The sequence below is a fragment of the Cyclopterus lumpus genome, chromosome 22 (assembly GCF_009769545.1).
Source record: "Cyclopterus lumpus isolate fCycLum1 chromosome 22, fCycLum1.pri, whole genome shotgun sequence".
Taxonomy (NCBI): domain Eukaryota; kingdom Metazoa; phylum Chordata; class Actinopteri; order Perciformes; family Cyclopteridae; genus Cyclopterus; species Cyclopterus lumpus.
The window spans coordinates 22,143,596-22,163,956 of NC_046987.1; the positions used below are offsets into that span (position 1 = coordinate 22,143,596).

Here is a 20,361-nt window from a genome sequence, read left to right on the forward strand (position 1 = left end):
ACTTCATGTTAACTTCATCTTAAAGTTTATGTAAACTTCATCTTAACTTCATCTTAACTTCACCTTAACTTTACCTTAACTTCATGTTAACTTCACCTTAACTTTATGTTAACTTCACCTTAACGTCACCTTAACGTCATGTTAACGTCACCTTAACTTCATGTTAACTTCATCTTAAAGTTTATGTAAACTTCATCTTAACTTCATCTTAACTTTACCTTAACTTCATGTTAACTTCACCTTAACTTTATGTTAACTTCACCTTAACGTCACCTTAACGTCATGTTAACGTCACCTTAACTTTATGTTAACTTCATGTTAACGTCACCTTAACTTTATGTTAACTTCACCTTAACTTCATGTTAACTTCATCTTAAAGTTTATGTAAACTTCATCTTAACTTCATCTTAACTTCACCTTAACTTTACCTTAACTTCATGTTAACTTCACCTTAACTTTATGTTAACGTCACCTTAACTTTATGTTAACTTCACCTTAACTTCATGTTAACTTCATCTTAAAGTTTATGTAAACTTCATCTTAACTTCATGTTAACTTCACCTTAACTTCATGTTAACTTCACCTTAACTTTATGTTAACTTCACCTTAACTTCATCTTAAAGTTTATGTAAACTTCACCTTAACTTCATGTTAACTTCATCTTAAGTTTATGTAAACTTCATGTTAACTTCATCTTAAGTTTATGTAAACTTCATCTTAACTTCATGTTAACTTCATGTTAACTTCATCTTAAGTTTATGTAAACTTCATCTTAACTTCATGTTAACTTCATCTTAACTTCATGTTAACTTCATCTTAAGTTTATGTAAACTTCATCTTAACTTCATCTTAACTCGTCGTTTGTTCTCTTTTCTTTTGATTAAAAGAAGTTTTGGTTTGTCTGAAAAAGCCAGAAAACAGGGACAAATACTTAAATATTACTAATATTATTTACCAAAACCCAAGATGACATTTAAATTGTTGGATATTCGGTTCACCATCATCATCCGTGACAAAGAATAATAATAAAAAAGCATGAAATCCAGTCGGCTTCTTCTACTAAATCAGTTTTTAAGCTCCAAGAAAGCAAAACAAACTTCAAAGGAACGAGTTTTACTTTAGTGTCGTTACGTTCGTTATAACGTGAGATTTGAGTTATAACGGTTTAAAAGGTCGCCGAGAGGTCAAAGGACAACTGTCGACCCCCAAAATACACAACCTATGAAAGAACAGTTCAAAGACATCAGAGAGGAAGTAGAGCAACACACACACACACACACAGAGAGAGAGAGAGAGAGAGAGAGAGAGAGAGAGAGAGAGAGAGAGAGAGCAAACTGTAAAGCTGGAGGTGGAGGAGGTGGAGGAGGTGGAGGAGGTGGAGGAGGTGGAGCCAGGCGTCCGTCATGCAGAAGACAGGTTTTTTTGAGTGTGTTTTTTGTTATGAAGCGTTAGAAGGCATCTGGAGTTACGCCTGCCAACAGACAAGAGAAGAGAGGAGGAAACACAAAGGAGGGAGGAGACGGTTAAAAAGGAGACAGGAAAGGAAACAGAAGATTAGAAAAAGAGGCCGACAAGGTAATGAGTCCAGACACAGCACGTCTCCAAGAGATGAAACTCCTTCAAACCAGCGTTTCCTCAACAAAGATATCACTTAAAACATCCGTCTAGAAAGCTAAAATATTAATATATAATTAAATATTCTGATGTCTTCTGGAGACGAGTCGACTGTGGTGAAATTCCCAGAGTCTGCCACCAGGTGGAGCCGCGATGGAGCGGTACTGTGTCTGTCTGCAGCAGTTAGAGACATCAACATCAAGTAGAACCAGATCCAACTGGTTGGAGGGAAGTGAACCCAGAGGAGGAAGGAGGGCAGCCGGGAAAGACCTTCCAGCACAATTTACCCAAACTCACTCGTTAGAAATGGGTCTTTTTGTTAGAAATGGGTCTTTTTGTTAGAAATGGGTCTTTTTGTTAGAAATGGGTCTTTTTGCCTCATCAACAGTGTGACATTAAAATATATTTAATGTGTTATCAAAAATATCTTCAATTGAGAAGATAGAAAAAAACACCAACTTGTTGCCCAACATGTATCTGTGACGACACACAGCCCATGATGATTATCATAATAATAACTTTATTATTATCATTGATAATAATAAAGTTATTAGAGCTCTCAGAGCTCTGGAGGCCGCTGATTAAAGATAATTTGCATATCTTTGTGTTTTCAGATCCCTAAACTTTAACCGGCTGCTGACATGCGGACAAAGCAAAGAGGAAAGTTAATCACACTTTACGTGTACACACAGAGTACACACACACACACAGAGTACACACACACACACACACACAGAGTACACACACACACACACAGAGTACACACACACACCACGAGTACAGTACACACACACACACACACACACACACCACGAGTACAGTACACACACACCAGGAGAACACACACACACACACAGTACAGTACACACACACACACACACACACACACACAGTACAGTACAGAGCCCACGTGGAATCACAGCGGTCCTCAAGATTAAGAATAAATGAACTTTTAACAAGGAAGGAAAATATTTAGTTTGACAGCTGCAGGAAGTACTTCTGGTCACATGACATTGATTGGGCGTGTCCGGGGCGCTGCTATGCCGGTTGCTATGCCGGTTGCTATGCGAGCGGGCAGCAGGAACCCAGAAGGAGAGCAGCCGCCTGCAGAGACTCTACATCGACATGCTCTTGACATCGTGGTCGCTGGAGAGAAATTAAACGCTGAAGCTCAGTGAGAAAGGCGGCTTTGCAGCAGGGGGAGGAGCCACAGGAGGGAGGGGTCAGCTGGGGGAGGAGTCAGTTGGGGGAGGGGTCAGCTGGGTGACTATCGGTACGCGTTTTAAAAGAGTCGCAGTTAGTTTGTCTCTTTAAATGCTCCACGAGGGTTTTGAGGAAGTTGTGGTTAGAAGTCGGGCTGCAGGTGTTCCACGCCTCTATTATTAAAGCGGTTGATGTCCAGTGTATTAATATAAATATTAATATAAATGTTTCTCTGTGGTAAACATGTGGACTCTGGGTGGCGTGCAGCGGGCTGTGTACTGTACTTACCCCGTTCCACTCCACGCTCATACTCACTTCCTCGCCGCCGTCCGGCCCGCTCTCGTACTTCACCGTGTCGGAGGTCAAGCTCTCGCGGCTACGCTGTTTCTCTCGGGCCTCGGGCTCGCTCAGGACCTCCGCCACGCGCTGCTTGTGCACGGTGTCCAGACCCTGGCACACACACACACACACACACACACACACACACACACACACACACACAGACACACACACACACACACACACACACACACTACACTTTTAATTTATTCGTTTTACCAAAATATTTTCTGCAATTTCGTTTCTAAAATCTATGAGAAAAATTAGTTTTTCAGAACTATAACAAAGCCCTGAATATTGATTTGATTTCTTAATAATAATAATAATAATAATAATAAGTCTCTCCAGCTCCAGTTTAATTCGAGCCTCATGTGTTCACCTCCCAACTGAAAGACATTAAAGGACATTAAAGGACATTAAATCCTGAAATCTTAATTCATGATAAAAGCTGCGTGGCTTCACCCCTTCACTTCTCCACAGGAAACCCCGTTAGCTCTCGTCAGTGTTAACAAGCCAAGCTTCCTGCCTTGACGGGTCATGTGACTCGGAGCCCACACCTGCTTTCTGGAGCGCATGGCCGCCTCCTCCAGAGTCTCGGCCGCCTCGAACTTGCCCTGCCGCTTGTAGAGGGCACCGAGGTTCTTCAGGGTGGTGGTCACCGTGGGGCTGAGAAGACGAAGAGGAGGAGGAACATCTCACCATGGATAATCATCCAGGAGGAGGAGGAGGAGGATGAAGAACATCTCACCATGGATAATCATCCAGGAGGAGGAGGAGGAGGATGGAAATGGAGGAGGAGGATGGAGGATTAGATATGGAGGAGCAGGAGGATGAGGAAGAGGAGGAGGAAGAAGAACATCTCACCACAGAGAATCATTCAGGAGGAGGAGGAGGAGGAGCAGGAGGAGGATGGAGGAGCAGGAGGAGGAGGAGGAGGAGCAGGAGGAGGAGGATGGAGGAGGAAGAGGAAGAGGAGGAACATCTCACCACAGAGAATCATCCAGGAGGAGGAGGAGTAGGAGGAGGAGGAGCAGGAGGATGAGGATGGAGGATGAAGAACATCTCACCACAGAGAACCATTCAGGAGGAGGAGGAGGAGGAGGAGGAGGAGGAGGAGGAGGAGGAAGAACATCTCACCACAGAGAACCATTCAGGAGGAGGAGGAGGAGGAGGAGGAGGAGGAGGAGCAGGAGGATGGAGGGTGGAGGATGAAGAACATCTCACCACAGAGAACCATTCAGGAGGAGGAGGAGGAGGAGGAGGAGGAGGAGGAGCAGGAGGATGAGGATGGAGGGTGGAGGATGAAGAACATCTCACCACAGAGAACCATTCAGGAGGAGGAGGAGGAGCAGGAGGAGGAGGAGCAGGATGGAGGGTGGAGGATGAAGAACATCTCACCACAGAGAACCATTCAGGAGGACTTCCTCTTCTTTAGGTCAGTATTTTTACATTTACTAGAAGAAGACATCCAGGAGGAGAGTTTTCTCCTCTTGAACTCTAATGAATCTGATCTTAATAACAATAATAATAATAATAATATGTAGTTTTGTAAAAGGTAAACCACAATAACTTAAATGAGTTATAATATGTTATAAAGCGTCTATAAAACGTGCATGTTGTGTTCTCTAAAGGGTTAAACAGGTCAACTCTAAACTCTCAGACGTTCCTCTAACTTTAAGGCTCATTGGATCAATCTGAGAGGTCAGAAGATGAACTATGTTCTTTCTTTTCTCTAAAATGATTTGAGTGGTAAGCGTGAAGAGGCCTTCAGGAACCTCCTGCTGAGGAGGAAGCACACTGACCTGTCCACTTTGCAGGCCTTGTACCAGCCTCCATATTCCCCAAAGGAGGAGCCGTCCTTCTGCTTCCCCTGAGACAGAAACACATCGTTACACCGGAAGGCTTCAGCTGCACCGTTCATCCTGAACATGGAGACCGAGCGTGACTCGAGTTAAGTGTTCTTTCTACTAGATGTTTAGTAATTCAGCCTTAAACACCAGAAGAGGAGTTAAGTGTTCTTTCTGCTAGATGTTTAGTAATTCAGCCTTAAACACCAGAAGAGGAGTTAAGTGTTCTTTCTGCTAGATGTTTAGTAATTCAGCCTTAAACACCAGAAGAGGAGTTAAGTGTTCTTTCTACTAGATGTTTAGTAATTCAGCCTTAAACACCAGAAGAGGAGTTAAGTGTTCTTTCTGCTAGATGTTTAGTAATTCAGCCTTAAACACCAGAGGAGTTAAGTGTTCTTTCTACTAGATGTTTAGTAATTCAGCCTTAAACACCAGAAGAGGAGTTAAGTGTTCTTTCTACTAGATGTTTAGTAATTCAGCCTTAAACACCAGAGGAGGAGTTTAGTGTTCTTTCTACTAGATGTTTAGTAATTCAGCCTTAAACACCAGAGGAGTTAAGTGTTCTTTCTGCTAGATGTTTAGTAATTCAGCATTAAACACCAGAAGAGGAGTTAAGTGTTCTTTCTACTAGATGTTTAGTAATTCAGCCTTAAACACCAGAAGAGGAGTTAAGTGTTCTTTCTGCTAGATGTTTAGTAATTCAGCCTTAAACACCAGAAGAGGAGTTAAGTGTTCTTTCTACTAGATGTTTAGTAATTCAGCCTTAAACACCAGAGGAGTTAAGTGTTCTTTCTACTAGATGTTTAGTAATTCAGCCTTAAACACCAGAGGAGTTAAGTGTTCTTTCTACTAGATGTTTAGTAATTCAGCCTTAAACACCAGAAGAGGAGTTAAGTGTTCTTTCTGCTAGATGTTTAGTAATTCAGCCTTAAACACCAGAAGAGGAGTTAAGTGTTCTTTCTGCTAGATGTTTAGTAATTCAGCCTTAAACACCAGAAGAGGAGTTAAGTGTTCTTTCTACTAGATGTTTAGTAATTCAGCCTTAAACACCAGAAGAGGAGTTAAGTGTTCTTTCTGCTAGATGTTTAGTAATTCAGCCTTAAACACCAGAGGAGTTAAGTGTTCTTTCTACTAGATGTTTAGTAATTCAGCCTTAAACACCAGAAGAGGAGTTAAGTGTTCTTTCTACTAGATGTTTAGTAATTCAGCCTTAAACACCAGAGGAGGAGTTTAGTGTTCTTTCTACTAGATGTTTAGTAATTCAGCCTTAAACACCAGAGGAGTTAAGTGTTCTTTCTGCTAGATGTTTAGTAATTCAGCATTAAACACCAGAAGAGGAGTTAAGTGTTCTTTCTACTAGATGTTTAGTAATTCAGCCTTAAACACCAGAAGAGGAGTTAAGTGTTCTTTCTGCTAGATGTTTAGTAATTCAGCCTTAAACACCAGAAGAGGAGTTAAGTGTTCTTTCTACTAGATGTTTAGTAATTCAGCCTTAAACACCAGAGGAGTTAAGTGTTCTTTCTACTAGATGTTTAGTAATTCAGCCTTAAACACCAGAGGAGTTAAGTGTTCTTTCTACTAGATGTTTAGTAATTCAGCCTTAAACACCAGAAGAGGAGTTAAGTGTTCTTTCTGCTAGATGTTTAGTAATTCAGCCTTAAACACCAGAGGAGTTAAGTGTTCTTTCTACTAGATGTTTAGTAATTCAGCCTTAAACACCAGAAGAGGAGTTAAGTGTTCTTTCTGCTAGATGTTTAGTAATTCAGCCTTAAACACCAGAAGAGGAGTTAAGTGTTCTTTCTGCTAGATGTTTAGTAATTCAGCCTTAAACACCAGAAGAGGAGTTAAGTGTTCTTTCTGCTAGATGTTTAGTAATTCAGCCTTAAACACCAGAAGAGGAGTTACGTGTTCTTTCTGCTAGATGTTTAGTAATTCAGCCTTAAACACCAGAGGAGTTAAGTGTTCTTTCTACTAGATGTTTAGTAATTCAGCCTTAAACACCAGAAGAGGAGTTAAGTGTTCTTTCTACTAGATGTTTAGTAATTCAGCCTTAAACACCAGAAGAGGAGTTAAGTGTTCTTTCTACTAGATGTTTAGTAATTCAGCCTTAAACACCAGAGGAGGAGTTAAGTGTTCTTTCTACTAGATGTTTAGTAATTCAGCCTTAAACACCAGAGGAGGAGTTAAGTGTTCTTTCTGCTAGATGTTTAGTAATTCAGCCTTAAACACCAGAGGAGTTAAGTGTTCTAGATGTTCCTCAGTGGTCTTCAGGGCTCCTCTGGATGGAGCTCACCTTGCTCTGCTCCTCTCTCTCCTCAGCGTGCATCCAGATGGGTTTGTTCTCATCTGCAGAGGAAGAGAATCAGAACATTCAGACAAACTGACTTCAGAGAAGAAGAAATTTGATTTACAGCTGGAAAAAAATCATTTTGTTTAGAGCAACCAAAGAAATTAACCTTTATATGAGTGTGTGTGTGTGTGTGTGTGTGTGTGTGTGTGTGTGTGTGTGTGTGCGCGTGTGTGTGTGTGTGTGTGTGTGTGTGTGTGTGTGTGTGTGTGTGTGTGTGTGTGTGTGTGTGTGTGTGTGTGTGTGTGTGTGCGTGTACCATCAACAGAGCCGAACTCCCTCTCATGAGCTCTGGTCAGGATCTCCTTGTAGAGCGTCTCCGCCTGCTTGAACTTTCCCTGCTTCAGGTAGCAGGAGGCCTGAGGAGCAGAGAGGACAACGGAGAAGAGTCAGAGGACCACCATCACGAGGTGGTCCTCCATGAAGAGCCAGAGGACCACCATCACGAGGTGGACCTCCATGAAGAGTCAAAGGACCACCATCACGAGGTGGTCCTCCATGAAGAGTCAGAGGACCACCATCACGAGGTGGACCTCCATGAAGAGTCAAAGGACCACCATCACGAGGTGGACCTCCATGAAGAGTCAAAGGACCACCATCACGAGGTGGACCTCCATGAAGAGTCAGAGGACCACCATCACGAGGTGGACCTCCATGAAGAGTCAAAGGACCACCATCACGAGGTGGTCCTCCATGAAGAGTCAGAGGACCACCATCACGAGGTGGACCTCCATGAAGAGTCAAAGGACCACCATCACGAGGTGGACCTCCATGAAGAGTCAAAGGACCACCATCACAAAGTGGTCCTCCAGGGGGCGCTAATGGGATCCAGGTTTAGAAAATCCGATTATTTTAAAGTACAATAATAAAAAAAAGAAAGGTGCAATGTGTCAAATGTGGCCACCACCAGGGGGCAGCATTTCACCTCCGGCCCTACTGGCAAAGTACTCTTGTATTTAATCCAATAAACACACTATCAAAACAAACAGGTGTATCGTTGACGATGTCCTCTACAGGGTCTCACTCTCGCCCCCTGGAGGTACAAGTGGTACTACAGGGACAGGAGCCGGGGCTAGCTGGTTAGCATGCTGTAACCTCCTGATGAAGGGCGCTCACAGGGCGTTGAGGACCCAGAACCTCACCAGGTTGTTCTTGGTCTTGGCCACGTTGGGGTCGTCGGGGCCCAGCTTGGTCTGGTAGATCTCCAGCGCCCTCATGTAGTAGTACTCCACCTCCTCGTACTTGCCCTGGTTCTGACACAGCAGGGCCAGGTTGTTCAGCTGCTTGGCCACGTCTGGGTGGTCCTTCCCCAGCACCTGAGGGTGGGGGGACAACAACAACAACAACAGTCATCACACTAAATGACTCTTAGAGGTCACACAGTCTCTCACATGCAGCCATTTGGCGAACCTCCCACCAGGCCACTGGTGTCTGACCAGTAACACACTCTAAACCCTGTTGAAGGTAAACCTGTGACTGGTGTCTGACCAGTAACACACTCTAAACCCTGTTGGAGGTAAACCTGTGACTGGTGTCTGACCAGTAACACACTCTAAACCCTGTTGGAGGTAAACCTGTGACTGGTGTCTGACCAGTAACACACTCTAAACCCTCTGGAAGGTAAACCTGTGACTGGTGTCTGACCAGTAACACACTCTAAACCCTGTGGAAGGTAAACCTGTGACTGGTGTCTGACCAGTAACACACTCTAAACCCTGTGGAAGGTAAACCTGTGACTGGTGTCTGACCAGTAACACACTCTAAACCCTGTTGAAGGTAAACCTGTGACTGGTGTCTGACCAGTAACACACTCTAAACCCTCTGGAAGGTAAACCTGTGACTGGTGTCTGACCAGTAACACACTCTAAACCCTGTGGAAGGTAAACCTGTGACTGGTGTCTGACCAGTAACACACTCTAAACCCTGTGGAAGGTAAACCTGTGACTGGTGTCTGACCAGTAACACACTCTAAACCCTGTTGAAGGTAAACCTGTGACTGGTGTCTGACCAGTAACACACTCTAAACCCTGTGGAAGGTAAACCTGTGACTGGTGTCTGACCAGTAACACACTCTAAACCCTGTGGAAGGTAAACCTGTGACTGGTGTCTGACCAGCGTCTCCTAAAAGGCCGTCAACCTGCTTGATTAAATAAAAGCAGAGAACAAACACACGAGTGAAGCAACGAGCAGCTTTCACCACAGAAGAAGAAGAAGAAGAAGAAGAAGAAGAAGAAGAAGAAGAAGAAGAAGAAGAGCCATGAAAAACAAGTCCTTAACAAGTGGATGTGTTATTGTTGTTGAGACCAGAAGCTTTTCCTTGAAGCCATGAAGGGAGAGGACCACCTCATCTACAGGGTGCTCTACCTGCAGGATTCACTCAGACCTCCTCCTCCTCCTCCCCTCGTCCTCCTCCCTCTCCTCCTCCTTCTTCTTTCCTCCCTCTCCTCCTCCCTTCCTCTTCCCTCTCCTCCTTCCTCCCTCTTCTCCTCCCCTTCCTCCTCCTCCCCCCCCCTCCTTCCTCCCCTCCTCTTCCTCCTTCTTCCTCTCCTCCTCCTCCCCTCCTCTTCCTCCCGCCCCCTCCTTTCTCCTCCTCCCCCTCCCCCTTCTTCCCCCCCCTCCTCCTTCCCACCCCCTCCTCCTCCCTCATCGTCATCCTCCTCCCCCTCCTCTTCCCCTCCTCCCCCCTCCTCCTCCCCCTTCCTCCTCCTCCTTCGAGTAATCGATGGTGTTTATCGATAGCTGCCACGTCTTTAAAGGTGCAGCAGTGGCTTCTGGGAAGTCAGACTGCGTCTGAAGGGCGCTGCCTGAGTCCGTGTTCTCTCCACATATCGAGTGGTTCCTTTAAGGAGTCGGCGGGTCGGCTTCAGGCGAAAAAGACTCTTATTACTTTTATGACAGCGTTTCATTTTAAAGGATGTGTTATCCTTATTAAGAAGACCAAAAACAAACAAGCTTTAGTCTCCTACTAAAAACAAGAGTCTGTAAAGAACAGGATACAGAAATGGCCGAGCCCGTTTACAATAAGGGAAATATTAAACTAGTTGTTATGAAGGAACCAGGAGGAATGCATTGCTTCTGCACTATCTTCAGTGTTCTCTGTGGAACATCACATGACTTGTGCCTCACCACTTCCTTTAGAAGGCAAACACTGCGTCTTTCATTCACGGATCACATGAAGGACAATATGGCAATTACAGCCAGTTCAGAGACATAAGTATAAAGTCACCATTCAGACGTGAACTTAAAGCACAGAACCAGTTCATGTCTCCATCCCTCTCTTCTGCCCGACGACCAACAAACATGACAAGCTTCTAGAGAATTCTAGAGTCCCCGTGCTTCACCCTGAAGGACACCTCCAGGCTCTGTGCAGGTGAGTCCAGGAACATGAGCACCTGCCGCCTCAGAGACTGGACGTGCCTCAGTTTGGGGTCTTTACAGCCCAAACTCACCGTCTTTAGACCGCTGGCGAATTTGCCAAACCTCCGGAGCTCATTTAGAATCGCTTCACTGGAGATAAACGGCGGAACACCGGACACGGTGATCCGCGTGGAGGGCGCTGACATCAGGGACACCTGCACGTAGGTGTCCCCGATGAACACGCCGCTCTCGATCAGCTGGTACACGTGCGTCTCCTCCTTTAGGAACACGACCACCGCCCGGTTCATACGGGACGCGAAGGACAGGTTGTCATGGCCGACCTGCTCCCCGACAGCCAGCAGCACCTCCTCCACGGTAACGCCGCTATCCGGCGGCATGATCCTCACGCCCTGCCGGAGCGACGGAGGCGGCGCCCCGGAGGACGCCATTCCTCCGAGAGCACCTCGATCAACCTCCGATCCCTCGAACACAAAGTCAGGTGAACAGTTGTAGACTCACCTGGTCAGCACGCGAGGTTCACCTGGTAGAACCAGGGACACTATCCACCTACTGGTTCAAACAACCCGCCACTCGCATATCCTCCACCACGCTCACACTCACCACGCTCACACTCACCGGAACCGAGGAGAGAGGAGAGAGAGGAGAGGAGAGAAGAGAGAAGGGGAGAGGAGGTGAGAGGAAGGAGAGAGAGGAGAGGAGGAAGGAGAGAGGAAGGAGAGAGAGGAGAGAGAGGAGAGAGAGGAGAGGAGAGACAAGAGACGAGAGAGAGGAGAGGAGAGAGGAGAGAGAGGAGAGGAGAGAGGAAGGAGAGAGAGGAGAGGAGGAGCTGAGGACTCAACATAACCCGACCTCCCCTTCTTTAGTCTGGTGAGGAGGTAAAAAGCTGTGAAGCTGCTTCTGAATCTTTCTCGCGGTGCTTGACGACCTTTGACGACCTTTGACGACCTTTGACCTACCTTTTCTCTGATCTCCAGCGCTCTCTTGCACAGAGGCTCCGCCTCCTTGTACTTCCCCCTCTTCCCGTACAGGACGGCCAGGTTGTTGAGGGTGGCGGCGACCTGACGGGAACACAAACGCACGCGTCATTTCATTTAGCTTCATTTAAGTTGATTTAACTTCATTTAAGTTGATTTAACTTCATTTAAGTTAATGTAAGTTAATTGTGGGCGGGGAGCATCGATCAGACGCTGGACGCCACGGCGCCGTTGATCTGGTGAGGGAGGAATCAACGAGGAGGAACCAGGAAGTGATGACGCTGTGATTTGATCCCGATCACATGTCGATCCTCGAGGTGACCTCTGACCTCTGATTCAGACCAGGCGGGTGGACTGGGAGGAAAGGAGGCAGGTGATTGGAGGAGCTCATTCAGGGGTGTAGCAGGGGAACAGGAAGAGAGGGGGGAGGTCAATAAAGGACTTGACACTAAGAGAAGAAGATCAGAAGTCAAGAAGTTCAAGACCACGTTTCTTAAAGGAAAATCAAAAATGGCCGACATACTTTATTATTTTTTTTAAGAGGGCGAAAAGACGAGATTGAGAGATTTAGAAGAGGAGGAAACCAGATGAGAGGAATCAGGTCATAAAACTATGATTTTATGATTATAAAGCACTTCCTTATAGAAAGAAGATGATGAGGGGGGGGCGGGGCAGGGGGCGGGGCAAGGGGCGGGGCTAACCTCAGCTTCACAAGCTGGAGAGTGATGGAGGTCCAGACAGCAGAGACCTGCTGGGGTCCACACTCAAACACACGTTAACGGGTCTGAGAACAGAACGGGTCCATTAGTGATGGTTCTGGACTGCTGGTCACTGGTACCAGAACCAGATACACCCCCATGTCAGCTGGTCACTGGTACCAGAACCAGAAACCCCTCCATGTCAGCAGGTCACTGGTACCAGAACCAGATACACCTCAGTGTCAGCTGGTCACTGGTACCAGAACCAGATACACCCGCATGTCAGCTGGTACCAGAACCAGATACACCTCCATGTCAGCTGGTCACTGGTACCAGAACCAGAAACCCCTCCATGTCAGCAGGTCACTGGTACCAGAACCAGATACACCCCCGTGTCAGCTGGTCACTGGTACCAGAACCAGATACACCTCAGTGTCAGCTGGTCACTGGTACCAGAACCAGAAACCCCTCCAGGTCAGCTGGTCACTGGTACCAGAACCAGATACACCTCCATGTCAGCAGGTCACTGGTACCAGAACCAGAAACCCCTCCAGGTCAGCAGGTCACTGGTACCAGAACCAGAAACCCCTCCAGGTCAGCTGGTCACTGGTACCAGAACCAGATACCGGTCCAGGTCAGCAGGTCACTCACAGCTGGATGGTCTCGGCCCAGCGTCTTCTCCCTGATGGCCAGAGCGTCGTTCAGCAGGTTGGCCGCCTCCTTGTATTTGTTCTGGTCCCTGAAACAGACAGAAGGTCCAGAGGAGGTTCAGAAGACACAAAGTAAACTGTGATAACATCTCCTGCCCCTCCAGGTGAGGCGGTTCCCACAGTCCACCCAGTGTCTCACTCCTGACTGTTCACTCCTGAGGTGTGTGGACCTGGAGAGGCCTTATTGATGAAGAAGGAGAGATCTCCTCTCTTCTAACATCTGTGTCATGGTGGTTCTTCAGGTTAAACGGACTCTCTGATACTTTAAGGTGAACCATGTGAATGACCTGTAACAGAAGTCCTTTGGTGGTCCTCAGGTGAACCAGAGGAAACACCTGAGGACCTCACCTGTAAACCAGGGCGAGGATGTTCAGCATGGTGGCCACGTCGGGGTGGTCGTGTCCGGAGGTCTTCTCCAGGTCCTCCAGGGCCTGTTTGCAGAGGGGCACGGCCACCTCGTAGCGGCCCTGGGAGGCGTACTGGATCACCAGGTTGTGGAGGGTCCTCAGGCGGGCCGGGATCTCGTAGCCCCCCTGCTGGGCCGCCGCCGCCGCCGCGCTGCCGTGAGTCGGCTGGACTGGAGGCACACGGAGGAGGGTTACACACACACACACACACACACACACAGAGACACACACACACACACACACACACACACACACAGAGACACACACACAGAGACACACACACAGAGACACACACACACACAGAGACACACACACACACACAGAGAGACACACACACACACAGAGAGACACACACACACAGAGAGACACACACACACACACAAAGACACACACACACACACACACACACAGAGAGACACACACACACACAGAGACACACACACACAGAGAGACACACACACACACAGAGAGACACACACACACACACAGACACACACACACACACAGACACACACACACACACACAGACACAGACACACACAGACACACACACACAGACACACACACACACACACTTACTGCCTGGGGGTTGGTCGTCCTGGTCATCTGGGAAGAGGTCGTCTAAAGTCTCTTTACTGGAATCAGAGTCCTTCTCCTCCTGAAAGGGAGGAAGGAGGGAAGGAAGGAAGGAAGGAGGAGGGAAGGAGGGAAGGAGGGAAGGAAGGAGGGAAGGAGGAGGGAAGGAGGGAAGGAGGGACGGACGGAGGGAAGGAGGACGGAAGGAAGGAAGGAGGTAGGGAGGAGGGAAGGAGGGAAGGAGGGAAGGAGGGAAGGAGGGAAGGAAGGAGGGAAGGAAGGAGGAGGGAAGGAGGGAAGGAGGGAAGGAGGGAAGGAAGGAGGGAAGGAAGGAGGAGGGAAGGAGGGAAGGAGGGAAGGAGGGAGGGAGGGAAGGAAGGAGGGAAGGAAGGAGGAGGGAAGGAGGGAGGGAGGGAAGGAAGAACACATTGAAAGTGAATGAAATGAACAGAATGAAGACTCTGGACGGGTCCGGTGCCCGATGCAGTCCGGTGCGGCCCAGCTCCAGGTAGCCCAGCTCCAGGTAGCCCAGCTCCAGGTAGCCCAGCTCCAGGTAGCCCAGCTCCAGGTAGCCCCCCCCCCCCCGAAGCAGACCCAGGACTCACCGATGGGGACAAGTCCTCGTCGTACTTCTTCAGCTGGTTCATGAACTCCAGGTGCTTCTTCTCCTCCTCCAGCTGGGCCACGCTCTGCTCGCTCTTCTGCAGCTTCTGCTGCGTACCGGCCAGCTCGTCCCTCAGCCACTGGTTCTCCTGGCACAGCCGGCGCACCTGAGCCCGGAGCTTCTGCTTCTCCGACTCCACCGAGCTCAGGTGGCTGGACAGCGCCATCATCACCTGGATCATAAAGAGAGGAGGGGCTAAAGCATCACCTGGACAAAGAGGGGGTTCAACAATAAAGAGAGGAGGGGCTAAAGCATCACCTGGACAAAGAGAGGGTTCAATAATAAAGAGAGGAGGGGCTAAAGCATCACCTGGACAAAGAGGGGGTTCAATAATAAAGAGAGGAGGGGCTAAAGCATCACCTGGACAAAGAGGGGGTTCAATAATAAAGAGAGGAGGGGCTAAAGCATCACCTGGACAAAGAGGGGGTTCAATAATAAAGAGAGGAGGGGCTAAAGCATCACCTGGACAAAGAGGGGGTTCAATAATAAAGAGAGGAGGGGCTAAAGCATCACCTGGACAAAGAGGGGGTTCAATAATAAAGAGAGGAGGGGCTAAAGCATCACCTGGACAAAGAGGGGGTTCAATAATAAAGAGAGGAGGGGCTAAAGCATCACCTGGACAAAGAGGGGGTTCAATAATAAAGAGAGGAGGGGCTAAAGCATCACCTGGACAAAGAGGGGGTTCAATAATAAAGAGAGGAGGGGCTAAAGCATCACCTGGACAAAGAGGGGGTTCAATAATAAAGAGAGGAGGGGCTAAAGCATCACCTGGACAAAGAGGGGGTTCAATAATAAAGAGAGGAGGGGCTAAAGCATCACCTGGACAAAGAGGGGGTTCAATAATAAAGAGAGGAGGGGCTAAAGCATCACCTGGACAAAGAGGGGGTTCAATAATAAAGAGAGGAGGGGCTAAAGCATCACCTGGACAAAGAGGGGGTTCAATAATAAAGAGAGGAGGGGCTAAAGCATCACCTGGACAAAGAGGGGGTTCAATAATAAAGAGAGGAGGGGCTAAAGCATCACCTGGACAAAGAGAGGGTTCAATAATAAAGAGAGGAGGGGCTAAAGCATCACCTGGACAAAGAGAGGGTTCAATAATAAAGAGAGGAGGGGCTAAAGCATCACCTGGACAAAGAGGGGGTTCAATAATAAAGAGAGGAGGGGCTAAAGCATCACCTGGACAAAGAGGGGGTTCAATAATAAAGAGAGGAGGGGCTAAAGCATCACCTGGACAAAGAGGGGGTTCAATAATAAAGAGAGGAGGGGCTAAAGCATCACCTGGACAAAGAGAGGGTTCAATAATAAAGAGAGGAGGGGCTAAAGCATCACCTGGACAAAGAGAGGGTTCAATAATAAAGAGAGGAGGGGCTAAAGCATCACCTGGACAAAGAGGGGGTTCAATAATAAAGAGAGGAGGGGCTAAAGCATCACCTGGACAAAGAGGGGGTTCAATAATAAAGAGAGGAGGGGCTAAAGCATCACCTGGACAAAGAGGGGGTTCAATAATAAAGAGAGGAGGGGCTAAAGCATCACCTGGACAAAGAGAGGGTTCAATAATAAAGAGAGGAGGGGCTAAAGCATCACCTGGACAAAGAGGGGGTTCAATAATAAAGAGAGGAGGGGCTAAAGCATCACCTGGACAAAGAGGACCGGCGTCACCGGTACATAAAGAAAACAATGCAAACTAGAAGGTGAATCCAGCATCACCAGTAAATATGTGAACATCGATGTTACCAAGAGGCATTCTGGGTAAAACTAGCAGCTGGTGAGAGCATTTTGCCCCAACGTGCAATTCTAGAAGAGGAAGTTAGTCTTTGGAAAACACCGGTTGTAGAACAGTGATTATGGTCAAATATAAATATATATTAGTAAAAGTCTGTTATTATGTAATCGTCACTTCAGAAAGACAGACTGCTTTAAATTAAAAGGGTCGAGCAGCATTTTTAATGCTTTTTGAAGTCTGTTTCATCATGAATTATGTATATGTATATATATATATATATATATATATTAATAAATAACAAGACATGCACTACTCTAATACTTATGTATTTTAACATATATTAGTCATATATTAGAGGCTATTGAGCACGTCCCTGTTTAAGGTGTTCTATGTTTAGCTTTTTAATGTTTTAATGTTCACATTTTAAATATTTTCTTTTGCATGATGTTTTGATGTTTTAATGGTTTTATGTGACGCACTTTGATCTAGACTATTAGCCTGATTATTATTATTATTATTATTATTAATGAGGCATGGACCTCTTCTGGAACACAATGTAAAGACATTATCTTTATGCTTAATTGCTGTATTCCCGTTGTTGTGTTGTTGTTGTTATTGAGTAAACTACATCAGCCTGACGCCTCGGCCGGTTCACGGTACCTGAGCCTCGCTGAGGCCGAGCTCCAGCATCTCCATGGACCTGCGGATCATGTGGGACTTCTCCTCCACCAGGACGCCCTCCTCATCCTGCTTCAGGCAGCGCAGCGTGCCCAGCAGGCCCTCCAGGATGGAGTGGTGCTCCTGCTTCAGGGCCTCCAGGCCCTGGATCACCTGCTTGGTCCGGGAGATGATCTCATCCTGGGACAGCTTCTCCCCGAGGTCCTCCTCCTTCACGCACACCATGGTGGACATGTCCTCACGCATCCTGCAGGTTCAACACCGGGGAGAGGGGGGGTCAACGTCAGCAGGGCGGAGTCATCCGTTTGAATGAGGCTCGCCAGGATTCATGTCTCCTGCTGCAAAGACCAGCAGGAAACCAGGACCCCACGGAGCCACATGGGGGGTATTGATTAAACCACTAACGAGCCCGGAGTGAAACAGGTACGTTCAGGTGTTTCCTCCTCCTGACCTTTCCTGCTCTGGTGCGTCTCCCTCTAATCAATACCGGCTTCAACAGAAGACCTGAAGCAGGCGGTCAGGTGGTCCAGGTTGAGAGAATAAAGAAGAAACATGAATACATGAGATATGAGGATATGAAATATGAGGATATAAGAGATATGAGGATAGATGAGATATGATGATATATGAGATATGAGGATATTAATATTGGTTCCTCTCAGATTGAACCTCTCTCTCTCTAGAGGATTATGACTATGCAGCAGAGCTTCCTAATAAATCCTGAAGCTCCTGGCTCAAGTTGTGTTTCACAAATCACTGAACTCAACGACACGACGAACCGGCCGGAGAGGAAACGCGGCCGACGGTCCCAGATGAAGACGCACTGACAGACCTTCAGTCCAAGCCTGGATTTAAATATATATAACGATATACATCTGAAGAGGAGCACACGAGGCAGATGGAGGAAGGGCTCCAGTCCATGTGACTCAGCAGCCGGCCGGCAGCGCGTCAGATGAGCAGGAGGTGGCAGGAAGTGGCAGGAAGTGGCAGGAAGTGGCAGGAAGTGGCAGGAAGTGGCAGGAAGTGGCAGGAAGGAGGAGACAGGAAACAGCAGCTCCAGGTGAGCAGAGCGAGGAGATCCTCAGAGGAACCTCCGTCACCTTAACTCCTCAAAGGAGCTCAGCTGATGTTCATGTTTCTCCTGCTTCAGATCCAAAATGACACTTGAATAATGACATGCACACCAATGAACACTCAACTCAACTCTCGTTGTAGATTAACCGGCCGACCGGTCAATGAAACCAAAAGAAAGAAGTGAAAAATGAAGCAAAATAAGACCACAAGTAAAAGATGCTGGAACACCTTTCCTATTTTATCTTGAAGGACGGATCAATCACCTTTGAGACAATCCATGAGGAGTTAATGAGTGGTCACCAAGCCGCTCCTTTTAATGATATTCAGCTTCAGTCGTGGTAACATAAAGAAAACAGCACTTATCAAACTGGATCCCCAGAAAGGGACCACATTGAACCCCGGGCCTGGATCCACGGATTCAACCAGAAACACAGAAGTGAAAGTCACTTTATTTTGGTCTCTGAGCACAAACACTGCAGGCAGGGGGGGGGGGGGGGGGGGGGGGGGGTCATGTGATGATGATGATGAGGGCCGTGACTCACCTCACTCATTCAAAGAGAGAAAGTCTGAAAGAGCCTCGAGTTAAACTTAGTGGATCATTTATTAATCAGAAATAACAGACTCCTAGAGGTGCTATACAAGTACATATATATATATATATATATATATATATATATATCTATATATATAGATATATATAGATATATATATAGATATATGTCCCAAAAGTAAAACGGAAGTTGAAGGAGTCCTTTCAGAACACATCTGCTTACGTTTTGTGTTTTAATTCAAAACAAATGAGAGAAGAAAAAAAACTGTTGTTGTTGAGGCTAAAAATTCAAATATTGAATTAATAACTGGAAGTACAAGTACATAAAGAACGTGCTCCATCTGCAGTGGTTCAGGTTGTAGCTGCTTCACCTGCAGAGAAGCTCCTGCAGCACGACGCGCACACACACACACACACACACACACACACACACACACAGAGTCTGAGCCAACAACAAGCTGCCCCAGGGGAGCAGGGGGCGTCAGCCTGGAGCCCTGCAGGGTGCCATGAGTCCTCCTTTGGGTGGACTGCACATTAAAGACCACAGGGCTACACAAAACGTGTGTGTGTGTGTGTGTGTGTGGGTGTGTGCGTGCGTGTGTGTGTGTGTGTGTGCGTGTGTGTGTGTGCTCCTGAGATTTCTGTCCTGCAGTGTGGACTCAATCCTCCACGTCAAACATCCTCAGACACCTCTGGGTGCGTCCCAGCCGTGTGACACCCCCCTGGACACAGGCACCCTTCACCCTCTGCATATCAATGACAGGGTGACAACATCCTCCCGTCACGTGACACAACATACACCCCCCCCCCATGCATCATGCATGCTGCAGTCCCGGCCGCTCCGGGGCCCCAGCTGTCTCACCTACACACGGATTAACCTGAAGAACCGGTTCCTCCGCCACTAACTCACCGTCTAATTCCTGCCGTTACCGTAAACACCCGCATGAAGGGGGTCCATCTTTAGAAACACAACATGGACGGACGCTCATTAAAGCGCTTACTGAGCTAATGATAGACTGGTCCAGGCAATAGACGGAGACCGTTCCTACCGTTCTCCAGGACATCCGTCGCCAACGCAGCTTTTAAACCGTTTGGATCACGTGCTCCTTGTTTTCTTCTCTCTTTTTTTTTTACATGTAGGCCGATACGTGTGTAAAAAATAAACAAAACAACAAATCAAAACATATATATATGTGTTACCAAACCCGATAAACGGTGTCCGGTGTTAAAGATGACCAGCCCGCTCCATAGCCGGCCCCCTAAACTGTCAAACCGCTCCAGGCTTTAGTCGGAGCCACCGTGCTCGTTGGGGTCCGCGAGACGAGCGACTGACTGCGGCGGCGCGCGGAAGAGGCGTTACCCGGCGGGGCGCGCGCGCTCTCCCTCGGTCATGACGTCATCGCTGCCCGGGTTAAAGGGGAAGCCGCCAGATTTATTCCAGCGGTGACGTAGGAGCTTTGAACTTGAGGTTAGTATTTAGTTATTTCATTATTTCATTATTGGAGAGGTTTTGTTTATTTAGGTAAAAATAGTTTTGATAGTTTAGTTTAATTCATAATTGTGATCAAACAAAAAGGTA

The 20,361-nt window shown here is 47.2% G+C and overlaps 1 protein-coding gene across 3 annotated transcripts in view; it reads right to left on the minus strand.

Moving 5' to 3' along the window:
• klc1a (kinesin light chain 1a) overlaps window positions 1-20,137 on the minus strand; it is a 28,311-nt gene extending 8,174 nt beyond the window's left edge. For 2 of the 3 annotated variants that reach the window (XM_034562842.1, XM_034562839.1), the window contains exons 1-13: window positions 19,832-20,137; window positions 17,141-17,405; window positions 14,699-14,929; window positions 14,097-14,175; window positions 13,459-13,687; window positions 13,052-13,139; window positions 11,685-11,786; window positions 8,493-8,666; window positions 7,610-7,709; window positions 7,297-7,349; window positions 4,959-5,026; window positions 3,714-3,822; window positions 3,106-3,267 (exon numbers count right to left, since the gene is read on the minus strand). In XM_034562842.1, the coding sequence (XP_034418733.1) occupies window positions 3,106-3,267; window positions 3,714-3,822; window positions 4,959-5,026; window positions 7,297-7,349; window positions 7,610-7,709; window positions 8,493-8,666; window positions 11,685-11,786; window positions 13,052-13,139; window positions 13,459-13,687; window positions 14,097-14,175; window positions 14,699-14,929; window positions 17,141-17,404 (1,659 nt within the window). In that variant the 5' untranslated portion in view covers window position 17,405; window positions 19,832-20,137. Of the gene's footprint in view, window positions 1-3,105; window positions 3,268-3,618; window positions 3,823-4,958; window positions 5,027-7,296; window positions 7,350-7,609; window positions 7,710-8,492; window positions 8,667-11,684; window positions 11,787-13,051; window positions 13,140-13,458; window positions 13,688-14,096; window positions 14,176-14,698; window positions 14,930-17,140; window positions 17,406-19,831 lie in introns of those variants that run through there. The other variant, XM_034562840.1, reaches the window with a different exon arrangement.
• Between the last annotated feature and the right edge of the window lie 224 nt (window positions 20,138-20,361).